The sequence below is a fragment of the Convolutriloba macropyga genome, chromosome 2 (genome assembly GCF_964194025.1).
Source record: "Convolutriloba macropyga chromosome 2, txConMacr16.3, whole genome shotgun sequence".
Taxonomy (NCBI): domain Eukaryota; kingdom Metazoa; phylum Xenacoelomorpha; order Acoela; family Convolutidae; genus Convolutriloba; species Convolutriloba macropyga.
In genome coordinates, this window is record NC_134469.1 from 76,065,254 (window position 1) to 76,087,682 (window position 22,429).

Sequence of the window (22,429 nt, forward strand, 5' to 3'; positions counted from 1 at the left end):
TTGTTACGACCATATGACGTCACAGCCACTTTTTGTTCATTCGTTCATGCAATTTCAACTGAATTGCATGTGTGACGTCATTTTTCACTCTTAATGGGGCGAGTTTTTTTGTTCATGCGCGTGATTAAATTTTTGGTCACACTTGACTTACCTCACTCTCAAAAATGACTTCCTCACTTTGAAATCGACTTTTATTTACTTTAATTCAAAGAGATAAGGTCAAATGGGTGTGTGTCACTCTAAATGAAGGTTATTTGAAATCAGCTAATATAGGCAGCAATAACTTATACAGATTTTTAATCAAAATATAACAGATCAACCTTCAATGAAAAGACGAATTTTTTTGGTCTGTCTTTTTTACTGTTTTTTTAGACTGCCGATCTGCGAATCTATTGCGGCTATTTTCTGGCTATCTGCCAGCTATGTTTAATAGCCGCACAGCGATAGCTGGGGCTATTATTGGCCTTCTCTTGGTTTTTTTTTTATTTCGTCGTCATGATTTTTGTTACGACCATATGACGTCACAGCCACTTTTTGTTCATTCGTTCATGCAATTTCAACTGAATTGCATGTGTGACGTCATTTTTCACTCTTAATGGAGCGAGTTTTTTTGTTCATGCGCGTGATTAAATTTTTGGTCACACTTGACTTACCTCACTCTCAAAAATGACTTCCTCACTTTGAAATCGACTTTTATTTACTTTAATTCAATGAGATAAGGTCAAATGGGTGTGTGTCACTCTAAATGAAGGTTATTTGAAATCAGCTAATAGAGGCAGCAATAACTTATACAGATGTTTAATCAAAATATAACAGATCAACCTTCAATGAAAAGACGAATTTTTTTGGTCTGTCTTTTTTACTGTTTTTTTTTAGACTGCCGATCTGCGAATCTATTGCGGTTATTTTCTGGCAATCTGCCAGCTATGTTTGTTTTATGCGAATTTTTTGTTTAACCGTTTTTGTGTTCACGAATATGCTTTCGCTCGTTTGAACAATTTGACATTGCTTCAGAAGAAACGGGATAAACTGGTTGAGCCCGAGGGCATTAAGTTGTTTTGTAGTTCTTTTAGAAGAGCCTTAGTAGGTTCTAAGTGTTTGGTTCGCCGAAGCAGCTGAGTGAGAATGGCAATTGTTTAAGTTTTACCACCTCCTCTCCTATTTCCGAGTGAGCTAGCGAAAACCAAAACAACCCCCTCGCCAGTCGTGCAAAAGCAATTCGTCCGACAGTAGTTGGTTGTTTAGTGTATGTCAACGCCAACGCATAAATTAAGTGATGCAAAGAATTTAACAGTCCTATTTTCAGCCTATTTATCCATTTTCGCCATGTTATGCCTATCAAATAATTTTGTTATTCAATGTTCCTCTACACTGATGGTAGTTAATAAAACATGCAACTGAACTGTTTTTCAGATTAATAATGTCCCTCAAAAGACCCTTAGATAGTAATCCCAAAATTGATTCGCCAATGGCCAAATTGACCACTAAAGGTGAAGTAATGTGCACATTATGTGGCAAGATTATTAAACCAGCCTCTCAGAAACTGTGGAACGCTCATGTAATCTCGGTTAAGCACAAAGAAATGTTGGAAATGCTACGTCAGAGTGTGAATAGCAAGAAATCGGACACCAATGTCCAACAAACAGTCAAAGATGAGAATAATGTTGCTGAAACTGTAGCGGCTGTTCATCCATCGTTATCGATTGGTCCTCCCACGAAAGGCATCCTGAAAAATAAACGTCGACCCAGTGAGCAACCAATTGTTTTCACACCTTCTGCGAAGAGTGGCAATAATGCAATATCAGAAAATACTCCAGGGAAAAACATCAGTGCATCTACGGTATCACCGACGCCTCCGAAACAGTCGAAACTCGCTGATTCAACAACAACAACAGGTTTTTTGTTATTTTTCATTAGAAATCACCATACCTATGCATTCTGGGCTCTGTAGACCATTTTTTTTCGAAAATATTGAGCATCGACTGAGCGAAACAAAAATCAGTGCGAAGTATTTGATTTGCTCCGCCGGCCTCAGCATCGAGTTCAACGGTTTGATCCATTCAGATATTATGCCTGATCAAGCGGAAACTTAATTGACTGAAGTAAATATACGTTAATATTAACTGATTTTTAACAATCATATTGTTTTCACGCTTCTCGTGAAGTGTCTTCATTTCCTGCGATTGGCGGAAAAGGTGTCCCACTTAGAAATGCACATACGAGAATCAATAAATAGGTGTAATGATCATGACAATGTTTGCATTGATATTCTAACTTTTTTTAAAACAAGTAAATTGAAAATATAACCCAGGGGTTAAATATTACAAGTTTAAAATTATATAAACAAAATCAGTACAATTTTTTCTTACTACAGTTTTTTTACAGTTTTTTCTTACTAAGACATTACCACTTAAACAAAAACTCTCAGTGCCGTGTGTTTTCAATAATGAAATATCATTCCTAAGTTTTGAAACACTCATCTGGCTTATTAAAAATTCTGCAGGCAAAATGTCAGATTTTACTAAGAGATCTGTAGAGCTCTCAAACTTTTTTCTCATATAGCAAACTTTAATACCCCAATTGATTTGTCGATTAATTCGCTGCATTGCAGAGAAATTCAAGTTCTGAAAAAATAGAGCACTGAATATTAAATGAGAAAGACTAGGGATTTGAATAGCATAGACTTAAATATAGACTATCTCTATTTGAAATTTGCAACCATTATAATGGTAGATTTAAAGTGTACTGGATAGTCCCACCTCTATATTAACCTCTATATGTTAATAGAGGCTATATTAACAATTATAATCGCAAAACAAGCATTATTTCACATTTAAAATGATTACAGGATAAAGGAAACAGTTCATTATTTTTAGATCACGGAATCTGTTCGGTAGTGTGTAGTGTCTGATTGATTGTTGTGATAGGTGTTAAGTCACCAAACAGTGGACAGAAGAGCATATCACAAGTAGTGAGTGATGTAACTGTTGATATGGAAGAGGCGGAAGGCAGTAGCAGTGGCGAGAGGGGAGATGCCGAATACGCTGGTACAAAGAAGAAAAAAGAAGAGGAAATTGACATGACTTCCGAATTACCCGCTGGCTTCTTTGATGATCCAAAATTGGATGCAAAAGCACGAAATATAGAGTACGTGGACCCAATGGAAAAAGAGCTTCAGGAGTTCCAAAAAGTCATGCAACAGGTTTGTAAGATTTTGTAAAATGATTTGATTCTGTAACGCATGAGTAGTGTTTTGAGTAACGAAGTAGCTGAATGACAAATATTCATTTTAATACGAATGCTTTTAAACTCAATCAAAACTTCCAACTTGGTGAATGGTAATGTGATTAATCTCAGGTGCACTTTCAGAAAGTATTAATTAATTCTCTACAACAGTTAAGATATTAAATTAGGTATCTCTTGAAGGACAGGAGAAACGGAGCCCACAGAACCTAAGAAGCATACCCCTTTGCCATTCTCATTAGAATAGTAATTTAAGAAAAACTTTTAATTGATATTTTCGTCTCATACACCAATCTATATTAATGCCTCTAATGTAGGAAGAGCTGGCCTCTGAAATGATGCAAGTGGAAGAGACAACAATTACTTTGCACGAAAGAGAGATCGAACAGATTGAGGGACAAATGAGTTACTTTGCGAGGGCGGCAAACCTGTTTGAACAGAAGCGAAGCCACGAAATACCTCAAAACGGTCACAACAGTGCACAAGAAGCAGACATCCAACAGCAGCGCATATCAAAAGGTCCTGACGTTGACACGTCCAGCATGGAGACGAAAGACGTCATTGCCCATTTTCTCAAACTGGAGACAGACTCGAAGGGGGAAGAAGATAAAATGGACCAGGACAAAATGTCTTTGCAGGATAATATATTAGTGAAACTGAATGGAGCTATGCGTGATAATCTGGGCTCTTACGATAATATTTACGCTCGGAACTTTGTCAAATCTGAGCCCGATAGTGCTTCAGATAACGGCAGTGACGTCGATGATATTTTTGATGAATTTTCAGAGTTTGACATGTCCAATTGGAGGAAGAAATCAATTTTGAAGTAGTGTTCCAAATTTGCCTGGAGCGATTAAAATACGTGGGTGATAAAATGTTTCTACTACATTATCAACAATAATTTTTTTCGAACTGCGACTAAATGGTAATACCTGCAGTTCAAATTAACGTGAAAACGGGTGCTTGTGTTTCGTAAATAGAAGTGTGAACGTTTTTCCAATTAGATTTTCAGTTCTTGAACATCTGCTGCTGAATGTATTGACCTTATTTGGTGGAGGGAGTTTGTTCAAATATTTTATGGAGTAATAACTGAAATCGTTTCAGATTGTTTTTGCAGTGAGAGAGCGTGTCATCTGTAGAAGTTTCTGGAACCATGTCCGAACAAATAATGCTGAGATTTTGTATGTTTGAATGACATTCTTTCTGCAGTCGACACACATGCAGAGATCTTTTTGTATCGGGTTTTTAATTGGTCAAAATGTCAACCAATGGCGTTTCGAGTGATGTGTTCCACCTTCTATACGAATCAGAAGACGATGACGACGAATTTGAACTTAACAATCGAACACAATACGCAAAAGCACCCCTTATTAACCACAACAACAATCACCGGAATGCAAAATCTCTTTTCAAGACAGGGCCGCCAAATAGCCACCCGGTATTGCCTTCAGAACCTCCCGTCAACATGCTTCCTAATGACTCAGTCACAGTGGCCTCAAGAAATGGTATTATCAAGATCCCCAAGGGTACCATGCCCCCGTCCATGGTTCGAAGCCGCTCCTCGGGAAAAGTTGCCGAGACGAGTTTCTTCGGAGCTGATTCGATGCAGGGCGACGGTGTGCGCATCTCACGCGATTGCATGCAACAGGCGGAAGAGGCGGCTATGGAGGCAGATAGCTTTGTATATAAGAAGATGCACCCTACGGACACAATACAGGGCATTGCGTTGCAGTATCACACAACAGTAAGTTACATTTTCTGTTCAGTATGTATTTTACTAATTGCTCTCAAACGAAGTTTGTAGTTAGTCCTGTCGGTCTTTTTTTGCGATTTTTCGCTTGACCGATTTTTCGTCTGACCCATTTGACTTTTCGTCCTCATGGGATAAACATGTAAAATGGGATAAACAGGTAGCGCCAAGCGGGCATTAAGTGCTCATAGAACCTTTCAGCTCAAACTCAGACTTATACTTATGGCGTGAAGGGAGGTTCTTAGAGGTTAAAGACCCCTCTACTGTTGACCCCCCGCGCTGTTACCCCCCACCCCACTGTTGGCCCACCTCCGCCCATCAGCCCTCGGTGCACCCCCCCCCCCCCCGTTTCTAGCTACTGACGAACAACCGCTCGCCCAAAAGACGCAAATTTATACTATTTTGCACAATTTTCGTGAAAATTTTTGAAAATTTGAAAATTTTTGACATTTTTTAATCTTTATCAGCCCTAGGTGTCAAGGAACCTCCTCCATGTTTTAGTAATAGGTTACTGTATAGTTTCTAGTGGCAACGGAACGGTTTCAACATTTTAACAATAAGTTACTGACAAATTTTTATTGGCCATTGATCAGTTTTTCAAATTTTTATTGTCACAAATTTTAGCAATTTTTTGATAAAACTTGCTTTTTTCAAATTTTTTGAAAATTTTGTCTTTTTTAAGGTTTTTCAGCCTCATGAGGCAAGGAACTTCCTCTACGGTTTGAAAATATAAATTCAAACTGTATAACTTTTAGACCTCTGTTAGGGTCTGATAATAAGATACTGGAAAATTTTTGTTGGTCATGGATTAATTTTCAACTTTTTAATATCACAAGATTTACCAATTTTTTTCTTAGCTCTTGCAATTTTTTTTAGGTTTTTCAAAATTTTTTGCCATATTTAGGTTTATCTAGCCTCAAGATTCACGAAACTTCCTCTTGGGTTTGATAAAATTTTACTGCATAATTTATAGATGTAACGGAATGGTTTTCAAGATTTTAATATTACGAATAAAGGCAATTTTTTAAAAGGTTCGCTTTTCTTTCATTTTTTTTATTTTTTTCCGGCAACAGGGGCCCTGAGACCTCCTCCAGGGTTTGACAATAAATTGCTGCTTAGTTCTGGAGTTAATGGAATGGTGATCAATATTTTTTATGACTCAAAATTCTCGTAATTTCTTCAAATTTTCGGAAAATTTTTATGTTCCAAGTGTATAGATCTTTGAGCCAATGAAAATATTTCTTGCTTGAAACAGGGATACTGGATAGTCTCTTGAGACAAATAAATGGTTTTCAAGATATTAATATCTTGAATATCAGCAAATATGTAATGAATGTTTAGCAAAATTTGCAATTTTTCCAACACTTTTCAACCTTATTGTCCTTTTATTTAACGACCTATTCTGGCCAACGAAACTTTTCAATTCTTGGAGATAGGTTAGTTGAAATTAGTTTCAAGACAAAAAATAGTTTTTAACTTTTTTTGCCAAGTTGAAAACTTTTGTTTTTAATCTTGCCTTTTTGTTTTTCTATATGAGTTATTTACTAACAGGGCTAGAAAACTAGAAGTTGCAGAGTCGAATCCCATCATGGAAAATTGTCCGATCTCTCTTTCTCTCTCTCTCTCTGTCGGTTAAGGTTCTCTCCTTTTATTCCTCGTTCACGTTTTATCTCTCTCTCTCTCGCTCTCTCTCTCTCTCTATGTTGATGCCGCACTTCAACTGCTGTTATGTGGCGTAATGTCATCATCTCTGACCCTCATTAACAATGAGTTATAGTGGAAATGTTTTTATCATAAATGACCTAACAGGCACTTTTTAGGAACTCATTGATAATTGCTCTCTAAAGCAATTTGTAGCAAATATATTAATCCTGTTCGTCTCTTTTATGCAGTTTTTTGCTTGGCAGATTTTTCTTCTGACCCATTTGACTTTCTTCTTCCGAACCGGGATAAAGAGATAGCCCCTAGTTTGCATAAAGTTCTCTTAGAGCCTTTCAGCCCACTAGTCGTCAAATATGCGATTAACAGAAACTGTTTTGGAGACTTATACTTATGGTGTGAAGGACGGTTCTTAGAAATTGATCCCACCCACCCACTGCCCCCAGATCAGCCCCCCCCCATCCTTTTTTGCAGCCCCGGTGCTGTGCACCAATCCGCTCTGCGCTCAAGTCCCTTCAATTAATCTAAAGCTAGTCTCATAAACCGTGGCTAGCTACTGACGAAGCAAACCGCTCTCCGGTCGTTTGAGAGCTATTCGCCCTACGTTAGTGAGTTATGTTGTTAATTGCTCTCGAATGGGAAGCAATTATTGTAAACATGTGTGCCTTGTTTATGCAAATTTTTTGCTTGACCGTTTTGCGGTTTTCTTTTAGAATAACCTTTAGACTTCTCAAGTGACTTTTTCACGCACTTCTTTTTGATTTTTGAGTGGTTTCAATTGCTCTCACTCCGAAATAAAGTTTGTTGTTCAAACAAAACCGATTGTTTGCCGATGACAAGGCCATAATAGCTGAGTGGTTAATAACTCTATCGAGGTGGTGGAATCGGACTCAAGAGGTAGGTGTTTGCACCCGACCTTAGTCTGTTGTTTTTGCAACCATAAAGAAAAATTTATTTGAGCTACAGCCCCTGAATTAAATTGCCCGCCTGTCATTCGAGGTCAATTTTTCCGACGTTAGTCGGTCTATGTCAGTGTCTAAGTACCTGCACCAATACAAATTTTTCCGACTCATTATTGTGGACAGGAACAATATACCCAAAGATCATTTTTTTACCAAAAAATGTGGCCGATCAATATAGCACGTAGAGAACTGTTAGTGTTAACATTAGTAAGCAGGCCGAGGTTCAATTTTAATTACAGGATATCTAGGATTTGATATTGTTGTGGAATCATTGATTTGGAGTTTACTAAATTTTCGGTAATATTTCTTTATAGCATTTACTCCTGCTGCTGCATATTTTTACCTTAACATCCGTTGAGTTATCACTCAAATATTATAAGACGTGTTTCTATAGCGGAGAATATGTAAGGTCTGCATTGCTATATTGCGGTACTCGTGGTTTTGAAGACTTGAATTTTGATTTTCTACGTTTTCGGAAATACGTTGATTGAAATTTATTTATACAATGACATAGTTCTGGCACGGAAATCACTCAAAACCTTTGTTAACAAATATGTAATCAAATGTTTCTAATCCGGCGGCATAAGAATTAAAATCTCCCCGCTCATTGGGTATGAATATGTTGAATGAAGTGAGTAGAATTGCCGCTGTGAACGACTCTTTGGGAAGCGAGAGAATTTTAAGTTGCGTTTTTGGTTTATGCGCGGTGTTCAGTGGATGACTTTGAGTTTTTTTACGCTCGAAGAGGAGTATCGGAGAGGTCCTTTTTAAATCAATTTTGGAGTGAATTTTGAATCGGGAAATTAAACACGCGAAAAAATTTAGTGATTTTGTTGCTGAACAAAATGAAGAGTGGAGCGAAAAGAATTGTTTTTTGTTCATATCGCTGTTTTCTAGAGAGCGAGAAATTGAGATGTGAAAAAAATTCTTTGTTCACGTGCGGCATTTTGAAGCAGTTTTTTTTCGTTTCTTTGGTGAAGAGGTTGGCTATGATTTTGTTTTTATTTTAGACAGGTTTTGGTAGTGGTTTGAAGGCTTCTGGAAATTCATAGGAATTTTATGCTAAATCGGAGGTTTTCCACGTATTTTGCTGATTTTCAGGCTAATTTTTGTGTTTTTTGACAATTGTTTCGCTTTACTGGCTCAAATGGGTATTGAAAAGACCCCTTCTACTTGATCAAATTTTAGATAACAATTGGTTACAGTTTTTGTGGATATGAATCATTTTTTTGTTGAGAAATATGACAAAAGTTGGCGAAAATTGGAATTATTTTTCTTAATTATTTGAAGTTTTTCGGGGTTTTTTTCCTGTTTGTAGACAATTCTTTAGCCTATTATGACCTGCTTGTTGTTTAGCGAGCATCTGGATACACTATTGGCTGAAAGGAGTTTTTCTTTGGATTTATATGCTTTTGTAATATTAAAAATTTTTAAAACTTTTTCCAGTTTTTAGTGCAAGTTGTTTGTAAGAGCCTTTTATTCATAACTTGGCTTCAAGTGATTTAAAAAAATTCACATAGGGGTTTTAATAAGTACTAGTTGTTTTGATGAAGTAATTTTTAGCAGAGATAGTTATTTCGGGATCGCAATTTATGACAAAATTTGATCGGACTTTTTTGTCATATTCTAACAGATTTGATTTACTTGTTTTTACTTTTTTTGTTTTATGGTTTTGTTTCAAGATAATCATAAATTAGTGGAGGCACGTTTTGTCTGATGAACAGTTGGATGGCGTTGAAATCGATTTCCACTTCGAGTTGTTTACGGATTTCTCCCGGCTATGTTTTTTTAAGATCTGTTCACACATTTTCATGATTTTTGAAGTCAAATTGGAGCAGTGATTTTAGTCACGCCGAAACAGAAAGTGGAGCGAAATTTGAGTGGTTTTGCGGCGTGAAATTTTTTCGCTCTAATTTTAAAGTGGACTGAGAAAACGGTGTTTGAACAAAAGTTCGCTTTCTCGCTAGTGGTTTTTTTGTTCACATGCGGCAATTTCACTTTGATTTTTACTGGTTTTCAGATTTTTTGGATCGGATTTTTGTCTAAATGGTTGTTCCAATCCATTCATAGTTCATTCTAGGCCTAGTTGTTTTTGTTTGAAACAAATTTCTCTCTTGCTAGTGGTTTTTGTTCACATGCGGCCTTTTGACATTGATTTTCAGTTTATTTTTTTAAATTTTTGGTCTGATTTTTTAGAAAACGTTTTCCCAATTCACTCGTAGTCCGATCATCTAGGTCTAGTTTTTGTTTAGTCAATGAAAATTTTTTGAATTGTACGTCAGGACTTGTCCTGCTATGTTTTTTTTATTTCGTCGTCAAGACTTGACCATATGACGTCACAACCACTTCGAATCTGCTTTTTGTTACCTCGTTCATGCAATTTCAAGTGAAGTGCGTGCGTGACGTTATTTTCGCTCTTGGTAGAGCTAGTTTATTATTGGCCTTCTCTTGGTTTTTTTTATTTCGTCGTCATGATTTTTGTTACGACCATATGACGTCACAGCCACTTTTTGTTCATTCGGTCATGCAATTTCAACTGAATTGCATGTGTGACGTCATTTTTCACTCTTAGTGGAGCGAGTTTTTCTGTTCATGCGCGTGATTAAATTTTTGATCACACCTGACTTACCTCACTCTCAAAAATAAATTCCTCACTTTGAAGTTCACTTTTAGTTTCTTTAATTCAAAGATATTATGTCAAATGGGTGTGTTTCACTCTAAATGATAGTTATTTGAGAGGAGCTAATAGCGGCAGAAAAACTTGTACGGACTTATAAACAAAATAAAACATATCAGACTTGAAACGACGAATTTTTTTGGTCTGGCTTTTTAACTGTTTTTTTTCGACTGCAGATCTACGAAGCTATTGCGGCTATTTTCTGGCAATGTGCCAGCTATGGTTGTCCATTTGCCTTCTTAGTCATTTGCCTTTTTTGTTTTGTTAGATTTTCTAGGAGAAATTTGACTCAGAAAATTTAAATTATTTTTGTTGATTTTTGTTTTATAGCATTTTTTTCTAATTTTTAAGCGCTGCTCAAATAGACTTAATTTAAGTGTTCTTCTTTCTACTCTTTACACGAGTCACGATTTTCAAATTTGACTTTGACTTAATTTCTTTGTCATTGTATCAAATGAACGGATTTTGATTTATCGAAAATTAACGCAATGTAGTGAATAGCTTCAAAGTCAAAAAAGAGAAGTTAAAAGAAGTGAGAGGAACCGAAGAAACCCAGGCGTTAATAGTTAATGCACTACGACTTCGTAAATCCATTTATTTAAGTATGTTCTTTTTGATTTTTGAGTGGTTTCAATTGCTCTCACTCCGAAATAAAGTTTGTTGTTCAAACAAAACCGATTGTTTGCCGATGACAAGGCCATAATAGCTGAGTGGTTAATAACTCTATCGAGGTGGTGGAATCGGACTCAAGAGGTAGGTGTTTGCACCCGGCCTTATTCTGTTGTTTTTGCAACCATAAAGAAAAATTTATTTGAGCTGCAGCCCCTGAATTAAATTGCCCGCCTGTCATTCGAGGTCAATTTTTCCGACGTTAGTCGGTCTATGTCAGTGTCTAAGTACCTGCACCAATACAAATTTTTCCGACTCATTATTGTGGAGAGGAACAATATACCCAAAGATCATTTTTTTACCAAAAAATGTGGCCGATCAATATAGCACGTAGAGAACTGTTAGTGTTAACATTAGTAAGCAGGCCGAGGTTCAATTTTAATTACAGGATATCTAGGATTTGATATTTTTGTGGAATCATTGATTTGGAGTTTACTAAATTTTCGGTAATATTTCTTTATAGCATTTACTCCTGCTGCTGCATATTTTTACATTAACATCCGTTGAGTTATCACTCAAATATTGTAAGACGTGTTTCTATAGCGGAGAATATGTAAGGTCTGCATTGCTATATTGCGGTACTCGTGGTTTTGAAGACTTGAATTTTGATTTTCTACGTTTTCGGAAATACGTTGATTGAAATTTATTTATACAATGACATAGTTCTGGCACGGAAATCACTCAAAACCTTTGTTAACAAATATGTAATCAAATGTTTCTAATCCGGCGGCATAAGAATTGAAATCTCCCCGCTCATTGGGTATGAATATGTTGAATGAAGTGAGTAGAATTGCCGCTGTGAACGACTCTTTGGGAAGCGAGAGAATTTTAAGTTGCGTTTTTGGTTTATGCGCGGTGTTCAGTGGATGACTTTGAGTTTTTTTACGCTCGAAGAGGAGTATCGGAGAGGTCCTTTTTAAATCAATTTTGTAGTGAATTTTGAATCGGGAAATTAAACACGCGAAAAAATTTAGTGATTTTGTTGCTGAACAAAATGAAGAGTGGAGCGAAAAGAGTTGTTTTTTGTTCATATCGCTGTTTTCTAGAGAGCGAGAAATTGAGATGTGAAAAAAATTCTTTGTTCACGTGCGGCATTTTGAAGCAGTTTTTTTTCGTTTGTTTGGTGAAGAGGTTGGCTATGATTTTGTTTTTATTTTAGACAGGTTTTGGTAGTGGTTTGAAGGCTTCTGGAAATTCATAGGAATTTTATGCTAAATCGGAGGTTTTCCACGTATTTTGCTGATTTTCAGGCTAATTTTTGTGTTTTTTGACAATTGTTTCGCTTTACTGGCTCAAATGGGTATTGAAAAGACTCTTCTACTTGATCAAATTTTAGATAACAATTGGTTACAGTTTTTGTGGATATGAATCATTTTTTTGTTGAGAAATATGACAAAAGTTGGCGAAAATTGGAACTATTTTTCTTAATTATTTGAAGTTTTTCGGGGTTTTTTTCCTGTTTGTAGACAATTCTTTAGCCTATTATGACCTGCTTGTTGTTTAGCGAGCATCTGGATACACTATTGGCTGAAAGGAGTTTTTCTTTGGATTTATATGCTTTTGTAATATTAAAAATTTTTAAAACTTTTTCCAGTTTTTTAGTGCAAGTTGTTTGTAAGAGCCTTTTATTCATAACTTGGCTTCAAGTGATTTAAAAAAATTCACATAGGGGTTTTAATAAGTACTAGTTGTTTTGATGAAGTAATTTTTAGCAGAGATAGTTATTTCGGGATCGCAATTTATGACAAAATTTGATCGGACTTTTTTGTCATATTCTAACAGATTTGATTTACTTGTTTTTACTTTTTTTGTTTTATGGTTTTGTTTCAAGATAATCATAAATTAGTGGAGGCACGTTTTGTCTGATGAACAGTTGGATGGCGTTGAAATCGATTTCCACTTCGAGTTGTTTACGGATTTCTCCCGGCTATGTTTTTTTAAGATCTGTTCACACATTTTCATGATTTTTGAAGTCAAATTGGAGCAGTGATTTTAGTCACGCCGAAACAGAAAGTGGAGCGAAATTTGAGTGGTTTTGCGGCGTGAAATTTTTTCGCTCTAATTTTAAAGTGGACTGAGAAAACGGTGTTTGAACAAAAGTTCGCTTTCTCGCTAGTGGTTTTTTTGTTCACATGCGGCAATTTCACTTTGATTTTTACTGGTTTTCAGATTTTTTGGATCGGATTTTTGTCTAAATGGTTGTTCCAATCCATTCATAGTTCATTCTAGGCCTAGTTGTTTTTGTTTGAAACAAATTTCTCTCTTGCTAGTGGTTTTTGTTCACATGCGGCCTTTTGACATTGATTTTCAGTTTATTTTTTTAAATTTTTGGTCTGATTTTTTAGAAAAGGTTTTCCCAATTCACTCGTAGTCCGATCATCTAGGTCTAGTTTTTGTTTAGTCAATGAAAATTTTTTGAATTGTACGTCAGGACTTGTCCTGCTATGTTTTTTTTATTTCGTCGTCAAGACTTGACCATATGACGTCACAACCACTTCGAATCTGCTTTTTGTTACCTCGTTCATGCAATTTCAAGTGAAGTGCGTGCGTGACGTTATTTTCGCTCTTGGTAGAGCGAGTTTTTTGTTCATTCGCGTGATTAAATTTTTGATCACACCTGACTTACCTCACTCTCAAAAATAAATTCCTCACTTTGAAGTTCACTTTTAGTTTCTTTAATTCAAAGATATTATGTCAAATGGGTGTGTTTCACTCTAAATGATAGTTATTTGAGGGGAGCTAATAGCGGCAGAAAAAACTTATACGGACTTATAAACAAAATAAAACATATCAGACTTGAAACGACGAATTTTTTTTGTCTGGCTTTTTAACTGTTTTTTTTCGACTGCAGATCTACGAAGCTATTGCGGCTATTTTCTGGCAATGTGCCAGCTATGTTTGTCCATTTGCCTTCTTAGTCATTTGCCTTTTTTGTTTTGTTAGATTTTCTAGGAGAAATTTGACTCAGAAAATTTAAATTATTTTTGTTGATTTTTGTTTTATAGCATTTTTTTCTAATTTTTAAGCGCTGCTCAAATAGACTTAATTTAAGTGTTCTTCTTTCTACTCTTTACACGAGTCACGATTTTCAAATTTGACTTTGACTTAATTTCTTTGTCATTGTATCAAATGAACGGATTTTGATTTATCGAAAATTAACGCAATGTAGTGAATAGCTTCAAAGTCAAAAAAGAGAAGTTAAAAGAAGTGAGAGGAACCGAAGAAACCCAGGCGTTAATAGTTAATGCACTACGACTTCGTAAATCCATTTATTTAAGTATGTTCTTTTTGATTTTTGAGTGGTTTCAATTGCTCTCACTCCGAAATAAAGTTTGTTGTTCAAACAAAACCGATTGTTTGCCGATGACAAGGCCATAATAGCTGAGTGTTTAATAACTCTATCGAGGTGGTGGAATCGGACTCAAGAGGTAGGTGTTTGCACCCGACCTTAGTCTGTTGTTTTTGCAACCATAAAGAAAAATTTATTTGAGCTACAGCCCCTGAATTAAATTGCCCGCCTGTCATTCGAGGTCAATTTTTCCGACGTTAGTCGGTCTATGTCAGTGTCTAAGTACCTGCACCAATACAAATTTTTCCGACTCATTATTGTGGAGAGGAACAATATACCCAAAGATCATTTTTTTACCAAAAAATGTGGCCGATCAATATAGCACGTAGAGAACTGTTAGTGTTAACATTAGTAAGCAGGCCGAGGTTCAATTTTAATTACAGGATATCTAGGATTTGATATTTTTGTGGAATCATTGATTTGGAGTTTACTAAAATTTCGGTAATAGTTCTTTATAGCATTTACTCCTGCTGCTGCATATTTTTACCTTAACATCCGTTGAGTTATCACTCAAATATTGTAAGACGTGTTTCTATAGCGGAGAATATGTAAGGTCTGCATTGCTATATTGCGGTACTCGTGGTTTTTGAAGACTTGAATTTTGATTTTCTACGTTTTCGGAAATACGTTGATTGAAATTTATTTATACAATGACATAGTTCTGGCACGGAAATCGCTCAAAACCTTTGTTAACAAATATGTAATCAAATGTTTCTAATCCGGCGGCATAAGAATTAAAATCTCCCCGCTCATTGGGTATGAATATGTTGAATGAAGTGAGTAGAATTGCCGCTGTGAACGACTCTTTGGGAAGCGAGAGAATTTTAAGTTGCGTTTTTGGTTTATGCGCGGTGTTCAGTGGATGACTTTGAGTTTTTTTACGCTCGAAGAGGAGTATCGGAGAGGTCCTTTTTAAATCAATTTTGGAGTGAATTTTGAATCGGGAAATTAAACACGCGAAAAAATTTAGTGATTTTGTTGCTGAACAAAATGAAGAGTGGAGCGAAAAGAGTTGTTTTTTGTTCATATCGCTGTTTTCTAGAGAGCGAGAAATTGAGATGTGAAAAAAATTCTTTGTTCACGTGCGGCATTTTGAAGCAGTTTTTTTTCGTTTGTTTGGTGAAGAGGTTGGCTATGATTTTGTTTTTATTTTAGACAGGTTTTGGTAGTGGTTTGAAGGCTTCTGGAAATTCATAGGAATTTTATGCTAAATCGGAGGTTTTCCACGTATTTTGCTGATTTTCAGGCTAATTTTTGTGTTTTTTGACAATTGTTTCGCTTTACTGGCTCAAATGGGTATTGAAAGACCCCTTCTACTTGATCAAATTTTAGATAACAATTGGTTACAGTTTTTGTGGATATGAATCATTTTTTTGTTGAGAAATATGACAAAAGTTGGCGAAAATTGGAACTATTTTTCTTAATTATTTGAAGTTTTTCGGGGTTTTTTTTCCTGTTTGTAGACAATTCTTTAGCCTATTTTGACCTGCTTGTTGTTTAGCGAGCATCTGGATACACTATTGGCTGAAAGAAATTTTTCTTTGGATTTATATGCTTTTGTAATATTAAAAATTTTTAAAACTTTTTCCAGTTTTTTAGTGCAAGTTGTTTGTAAGAGCCTTTTATTCATAACTTGGCTTCAAGTGATTTAAAAAAATTCACATAGGGGTTTTAATAAGTACTAGTTGTTTTGATGAAGTAATTTTTAGCAGAGATAGTTATTTCGGGATCGCAATTTATGACAAAATTTGATCGGACTTTTTTGTCATATTCTAACAGATTTGATTTACTTGTTTTTACTTTTTTGTTTTATGGTTTTGTTTCAAGATAATCATAAATTAGTGGAGGCACGTTTTGTCTGATGAACAGTTGGATGGCGTTGAAATCGATTTCCACTTCGAGTTGTTTACGGATTTCTCCCGGCTATGTTTTTTTAAGATCTGTTCACACATTTTCATGATTTTTGAAGTCAAATTGGAGCAGTGATTTTAGTCACGCCGAAACAGAAAGTGGAGCGAAATTTGAGTGGTTTTGCGGCGTGAAATTTTTTCGCTCTAATTTTAAAGTGGACTGAGAAAACGGTGTTTGAACAAAAATTCGCTTTCTCGCTAGTGGTTTTTTTGTTCACATGCGGCAATTTCACTTTGATTTTTACTGGTTTTCAGATTTTTTGGATTGGATTTTTGTCTAAATGGTTGTTCCAATCCATTCATAGTTCATTCTAGGCCTAGTTGTTTTTGTTTGAAACAAATTTCTCTCTTGCTAGTGGTTTTTGTTCACATGCGGCCTTTTGACATTGATTTTCAGTTTATTTGTTTAAATTTTTGGTCTGATTTTTTAGAAAGGGTTTTCCCAATTCACTCGTAGTCCGATCATCTAGGTCTAGTTTTTGTTTAGTCAATGAAAATTTTTTGAATTGTACGTCAGGACTTGTCCTGCTATGTTTTTTTTATTTCGTCGTCAAGACTTGACCATATGACGTCACAACCACTTCGAATCTGCTTTTTGTTACCTCGTTCATGCAATTTCAAGTGAAGTGCGTGCGTGACGTTATTTTCGCTCTTGGTAGAGCGAGTTTTTTTGTTCATTCGCGTGATTAAATTTTTGATCACACCTGACTTACCTCACTCTCAAAAATAAATTCCTCACTTTGAAGTTCACTTTTAGTTTCTTTAATTCAAAGATATTATGTCAAATGGGTGTGTTTCACTCTAAATGATAGTTATTTGAGAGGAGCTAATAGCGGCAGAAAAAACTTATACGGACTTATAAACAAAATAAAACATATCAGACTTGAAACGACGAATTTTTTTGGTCTGGCTTTTTAACTGTTTTTTTTTTCGACTGCAGATCTACGAAGCTATTGCGGCTATTTTCTGGCAATGTGCCAGCTATGTTTGTCCATTTGCCTTCTTAGTCATTTGCCTTTTTTGTTTTGTTAGATTTTCTAGGAGAAATTTGACTCAGAAAATTTAAATTATTTTTGTTGATTTTTGTTTTATAGCATTTTTTTCTAATTTTTAAGCGCTGCTCAACTAGACTTAATTTAAGTGTTCTTCTTTCTACTCTTTACACGAGTCACGATTTTCAAATTTGACTTTGACTTAATTTCTTTGTCATTGTATCAAATAAACGGATTTTGATTTATCGAAAATTAACGCAATGTAGTGAATAGCTTCAAAGTCAAAAAAGAGAAGTTAAAAGAAGTGAGAGGAACCGAAGAAACCCAGGCGTTAATAGTTAATGCACTACGACTTCGTAAATCCATTTATTTAAGTATGTTGAGTAAAATCTAGCTGCTATTGATTAAAGCTTCTTGCCCACAAAAATCCCCTTATTTTTTGAATCTCATGAAACTACAAACCTAATCAGAACATTTTCTGCCGTACGGTTTATCGTTTTAAAATTAAAAAAGTGTTGCTATTTTTAGGCAATATTTTGGTTATGTTTGTATCTTTAAGCTGAGCTTTATCATTTTGTAAGTTTTATAATTTCGTAATCTCGATTTATAGTTTCGGTTCTGCTTGTATCTTTAATCGGAATTTTATTTTCGTAAGGGAAATCTGTTCATCCTTAGTTTGGCATTTGGTTTTTGAGCCTCTGGCAGATATTTTTTAATTAACTTGCGGAATTGTGTATAGACTTCCGATTTTGGGCAATTTTTACCAAGCCTCTTTAATTAAGAACCATTTTGATCGATCTGTTTGTTGGAATTAGGATATTAAAGTAACAGAAGTGATAATTAATAGTTTGGGAAACCGAAAGTTTCGAATTTTACTAAACGTTTAGCCTATTGTGCAATTTGTTCTCCATCCATTTCATCCAATTTGTTGATCTCAAATAATTTTGTTTTTAAGTTAAGTTCTCAGCCTTTCCAAGAAATGCTATTGAGTAAGATCAATTATTTGCAGAGACTAAATGGAAATGTTTTGTCGGTTTTTCGATTTTGGCTTGCATAATTTTTTAATATTTATTGTTAAGTAAAGTTTATTGAAAATCTATTTGTAATCTAAACATTGTCGATTTTCTAGTTTGCATTTCTGAGTTTTTAGATGGAAAAAACTCGCCATCTGCCATTTTCGCTAAAGCATTTGATGCAGCTGGTTCATCTCTTTGCAGCTCCACTCTGAATAAAAGAGCCGAAGACGATGGTAGGACCCAAGCAATAATATAAGTTATTTAGGTACAATAATTTCAACAACTATAATAGAGTGGAGCAGACTTTTAGAAAAAATATTTGAAGTGTCGACTTTTTCAGAAAACTATTGAAAATCTTGTAGCAATCCCCTTAAGATCTCGCTAACTTTTCAGAAAATTAATAGAATTGTTGACTTTTTCAGATAAGTATTTGAACTATTTTATTATATAACTATTCTATTAGATACAATTCAGATACCTGCAAACATTGGCCCATTTACGTTTATTTCGGGTTCACTAAATTAAAGCGATCTTTTCCGTTTGTTCCACCCTTCCCAGCTTTGGTAGCCGCCGAGTTGGCAGACAGGGCGTTCAGCTGACAACCAAAAAATGAGAAAATGAGAAAGCTCCTTTACCCCGCCAGGGGGAGAGGGTGCGGCCCCGGAGAGGCCGAGTGGAGCGCCAGCCGACCGCACACCCAAGATAAAAGGTCCACCGAACTACTTTTTTATTGACCAATTAGGTTGTTTTGCGCCATAGTGATAAATCTGTCGAGATAATGACATGTCCGCTGTAACGGGGGGGGGGGGCACATATAACCTACTGGGGGGGGGGGGGGGGACAAAAGGAAAAGATCCAAATAAAGCTTCACGAGATTCGGGATGTCTATGAGTTGCAACTCTATAAATGAGTTAGTTTATAAATGAGCAAGTTTAAAAATATGCAGCATCCCTTGCTGCTGCTGTTCTGACACTGATTTTGTTGCTGTACATGAAGCGGCATCCTGCTGCTGTACATGTTTTGACCCGTATTTTACCACCAGTAAGTGAATTGAATTACACATGTGAAGGAAGCATCTGAATGCCAACTGAGGTCCTGTAAATGAATTATAGAATTTGAAGTATAGAAAACTAGACACACAAACAAACTCGAACAAATAGCAAACACATAACAACATAGACAATCCTCATCCAACCAATCACTTGTCTGGTCGCGGTCATAACAATATAAATCGCATGTGGATTTCCCATGACAGAGCATAAAAAGAACGATTTTAACATGTCATTCGGCCGCCTCTCAAGTAGGTAAAAGAAATTTTTACATAGGTTTACTTCGTGCATGGGGAAACCGCATGACACAATTTGAAAACAAGTGTTCGTTGGACGTTATTAGCATTGGGCCCCCGCATGACAATGGCAGAGGGGCCGCGACATGACAAAGGGGGTTATAGCCTAGTAATGTTAAATTTAGAAAACGTGGTTTGAACAGAAATTAGCTTTCTCGCTAGTGGTTTTTGTTCAGACGCGGCAATTTCATCTTGATTTTTTACCGTTTTTTCAATTTTTTGAATTGGTTTTTTTTCTAAATGGTTTTACCAATTGATTCATAGTTCATTCTAGGTCTAGTTTTTTGTTTAGTCAATGAAATTTCTTCGAATTGTAGTTCAGGGCTTGTGCTGCTTTTTTTAATTCGTCAAGATTTTTTTGTGAGAACCATATTACGTCACAATCACTTCAAAGCTCTTGTCCAGTCGCTCGTGCAATTTCATCTGAATTGCTTGCGTGACGTCATTTTTTCTTTTTTATTGCAGTATTGAGTATTTTTGCTCATTTTCGTTATTAACTTTTTGGTCGCACGTGACTTACTTCACTCTCAAAAATCACTTCCTCACTCTGAAATTGACTATGCCAGCTATATTTGTTTTTTGCAGCTTCACTCTACACTGCACAATGTTCTCTAGATACAATAGTTCGCTGACATGCAGTAAATAATTTTATAGCGCATTGAATTGGTTCGCATCACTGATTTTAGTGGTGATTTTTAAAGTCATGAATCTCAAGTCGGAGCTTTGAGATAATTGACATCTGGAGCAATGGATTTTATTTTTTTTCTGCTTTTGACGAGAAGTTAGAATGCTACCAAATTTGAAAGTCAACTGTGCTTTTTGTGGCTTTGCTGGCACTATCTAAATTGGATAATATGGCGTATAACTATCATTTTTTGACGTTGTTATCAGATGAATTCCGGCCCTCAATCGCAGCGTTTACACTTTTCATGGCTAACCTATGCGCACCTCAAATTGACAACCCAACTCCCAGGTTTTCTAAGAACTGGTTTTCTAAATGTCCCTAAACAAATAGAAACAGTTTTATAAAATTTTGGTAACGCTTGATTGATTTCAATGAGTGGTCATTTCAATATGTGGTTATTTTTTATCAATTGCAATTGAAATTTGCCTCTTGCAAAAAGTGTCTTCTGAAATTCAAAAATAGTAAACCAACTTGATGATTTTTTTGGGTCATATCAAAATTTTTAACAAATTGGAAATGTTCTAATTTGAACAAATAGGCCGTCGGTTTGTTATTCATTGGAAAAGAGATTTTTGGCAAGATTGAGTAAATATTAGAGGCCGCTCATAAAAAAATAATTTGATAGTCGAGGGGAGGGCAAACGATAGTAAATGTAAATTTCAGGTATATAACTGTTCTTGCTGATCAAACTTCCACGCGAGTTTTTTATCGATGCCATTCTGAAAGTTCTCATCAAAATAAATCGATCTGAGAAAATAGGCGATGAAATCATTCAAGCGTTAATTACTAGTATTTGAAAAGTCATTTTATTGAATTAATAAATTTGTTTACAGCAAATTTTCGACTACGACTCGTACTGAAATAAACACATGAGCGAATCGTAATCTTATTTTAGATAGCAGAAGTTAAGCGCCTAAACAATTTGATCTCGGACCAGGATTTCTTTGGATTAAAACATATAAAAGTGCCGACGACCAAACACAGCGTGCTGCATGAAACCCATTCTTCTGTCATCGTCCCCTCGCCCTCTTCATCCTTAGATGGTGCTATGGCCTTCGATCACCTCCCCCTCACTCCCCCTTACGCTGCCACCGTCTCCAAACAACAGCATCAACTCCCATCTACCTCCACAGATAGCAGTCAGGGCAAAGGGGATAGTGGGGTGTTGGTGGGTAGCGCTGGAGGGAGTCAGAGGAATGGAAGGCTGAGGAGTGACTCCAGCAGTGATCTAAACAACCCCATCAAGTGGATGGAAACCAGAACAGTTTCTATCAATCAGGCAAGTTGAACATACTTTTGAGACTTAGACCTTAAATTCCAGCGGGTCAGTTATGCGATAATTAAACTCAAATTGATGTCACTCAAATAGACCTTAATTGTTTCATTGACAAATCCCAGATTCACTCCTTAATTCGATATTTTTCCATACCCGAAAATTTTTTCGTTGTCGGCATATAAGTTTGTATACTTCTCTAATTTAAGCTTTCGTGACGCAGGTAAACAGATCAATTGCCGTTTTCGAGTTATTTCACAGATGCTTGGGTGATTTCCTTGCTGTGATTTCTGAGCAAATGTTTTTGGTGTCCTTTTGATAGCTGTCAAATATTTTTCCAGATGACGCCACGTCTTATTTGCCTTCGATCCCAAAAGGCAACATTTTCGCGACGACAATCTTGTCATTCTGTTAAGATCTTCGGATGTTGGATGCTTCATATAAATGTAAGCTATGCTTTGATGTGTAGGCAATGAGCATATCAGCTGACCTCCTTCAATCAGATCTCTCTGAGATGTGTTCCCAAGCATTCTCCAGGGCATCAACAGTCGAGGTCATCCAGAAGAGCAGGTCCAAACCTCCCCCCTCTGGCGCCGACTGGGGAATCCGGTGGCAACATGCAGTGGGGTTTATGTTAATCCTCTGTGTAGCCGCACCTATCCTCTACTTGGTCTACAAATACAACTTTGAAGCTCCAACCTCATCAACAGACTCTAGTGATAAAACACCTCATGCGTTATGATTTGGTTCTCCTTGATGATGATGATTATGACGCTGTTCATTGTTTTAACTATGAAAGTTTTATCTATGATGAGGAGTATGAATGCTGATTGCTGAGGCCTAATTTCAACATCTGATTTTGCCCCGTTATCTCTGCAACTGAAATATGTAAAATAAAA

The 22,429-nt window shown here is 36.0% G+C and overlaps 2 protein-coding genes across 2 annotated transcripts; both read left to right on the forward strand.

The window, feature by feature from the left end:
- The first annotated feature begins 1,411 nt into the window (after nt 1–1,411).
- LOC142334709 (zinc finger protein 830-like) lies at nt 1,412–4,263 on the forward strand. Its single transcript, XM_075382953.1, has 3 exons — nt 1,412–1,895; nt 2,928–3,202; nt 3,561–4,263. The coding sequence occupies exons 1-3, from the start codon at nt 1,421–1,423 to the stop codon at nt 4,071–4,073; spliced, it is 1,263 nt and encodes a 420-aa protein (XP_075239068.1). The 5' UTR covers nt 1,412–1,420; the 3' UTR covers nt 4,074–4,263.
- A 67-nt stretch (nt 4,264–4,330) lies between these two features.
- LOC142334710 (lysM and putative peptidoglycan-binding domain-containing protein 3-like) lies at nt 4,331–22,429 on the forward strand. The gene is made up of 3 exons (XM_075382954.1): nt 4,331–4,987; nt 21,153–21,536; nt 22,000–22,429. Exons 1-3 carry the CDS (start codon nt 4,502–4,504, stop codon nt 22,270–22,272), a joined length of 1,143 nt encoding a protein of 380 aa, XP_075239069.1. The 5' UTR covers nt 4,331–4,501; the 3' UTR covers nt 22,273–22,429.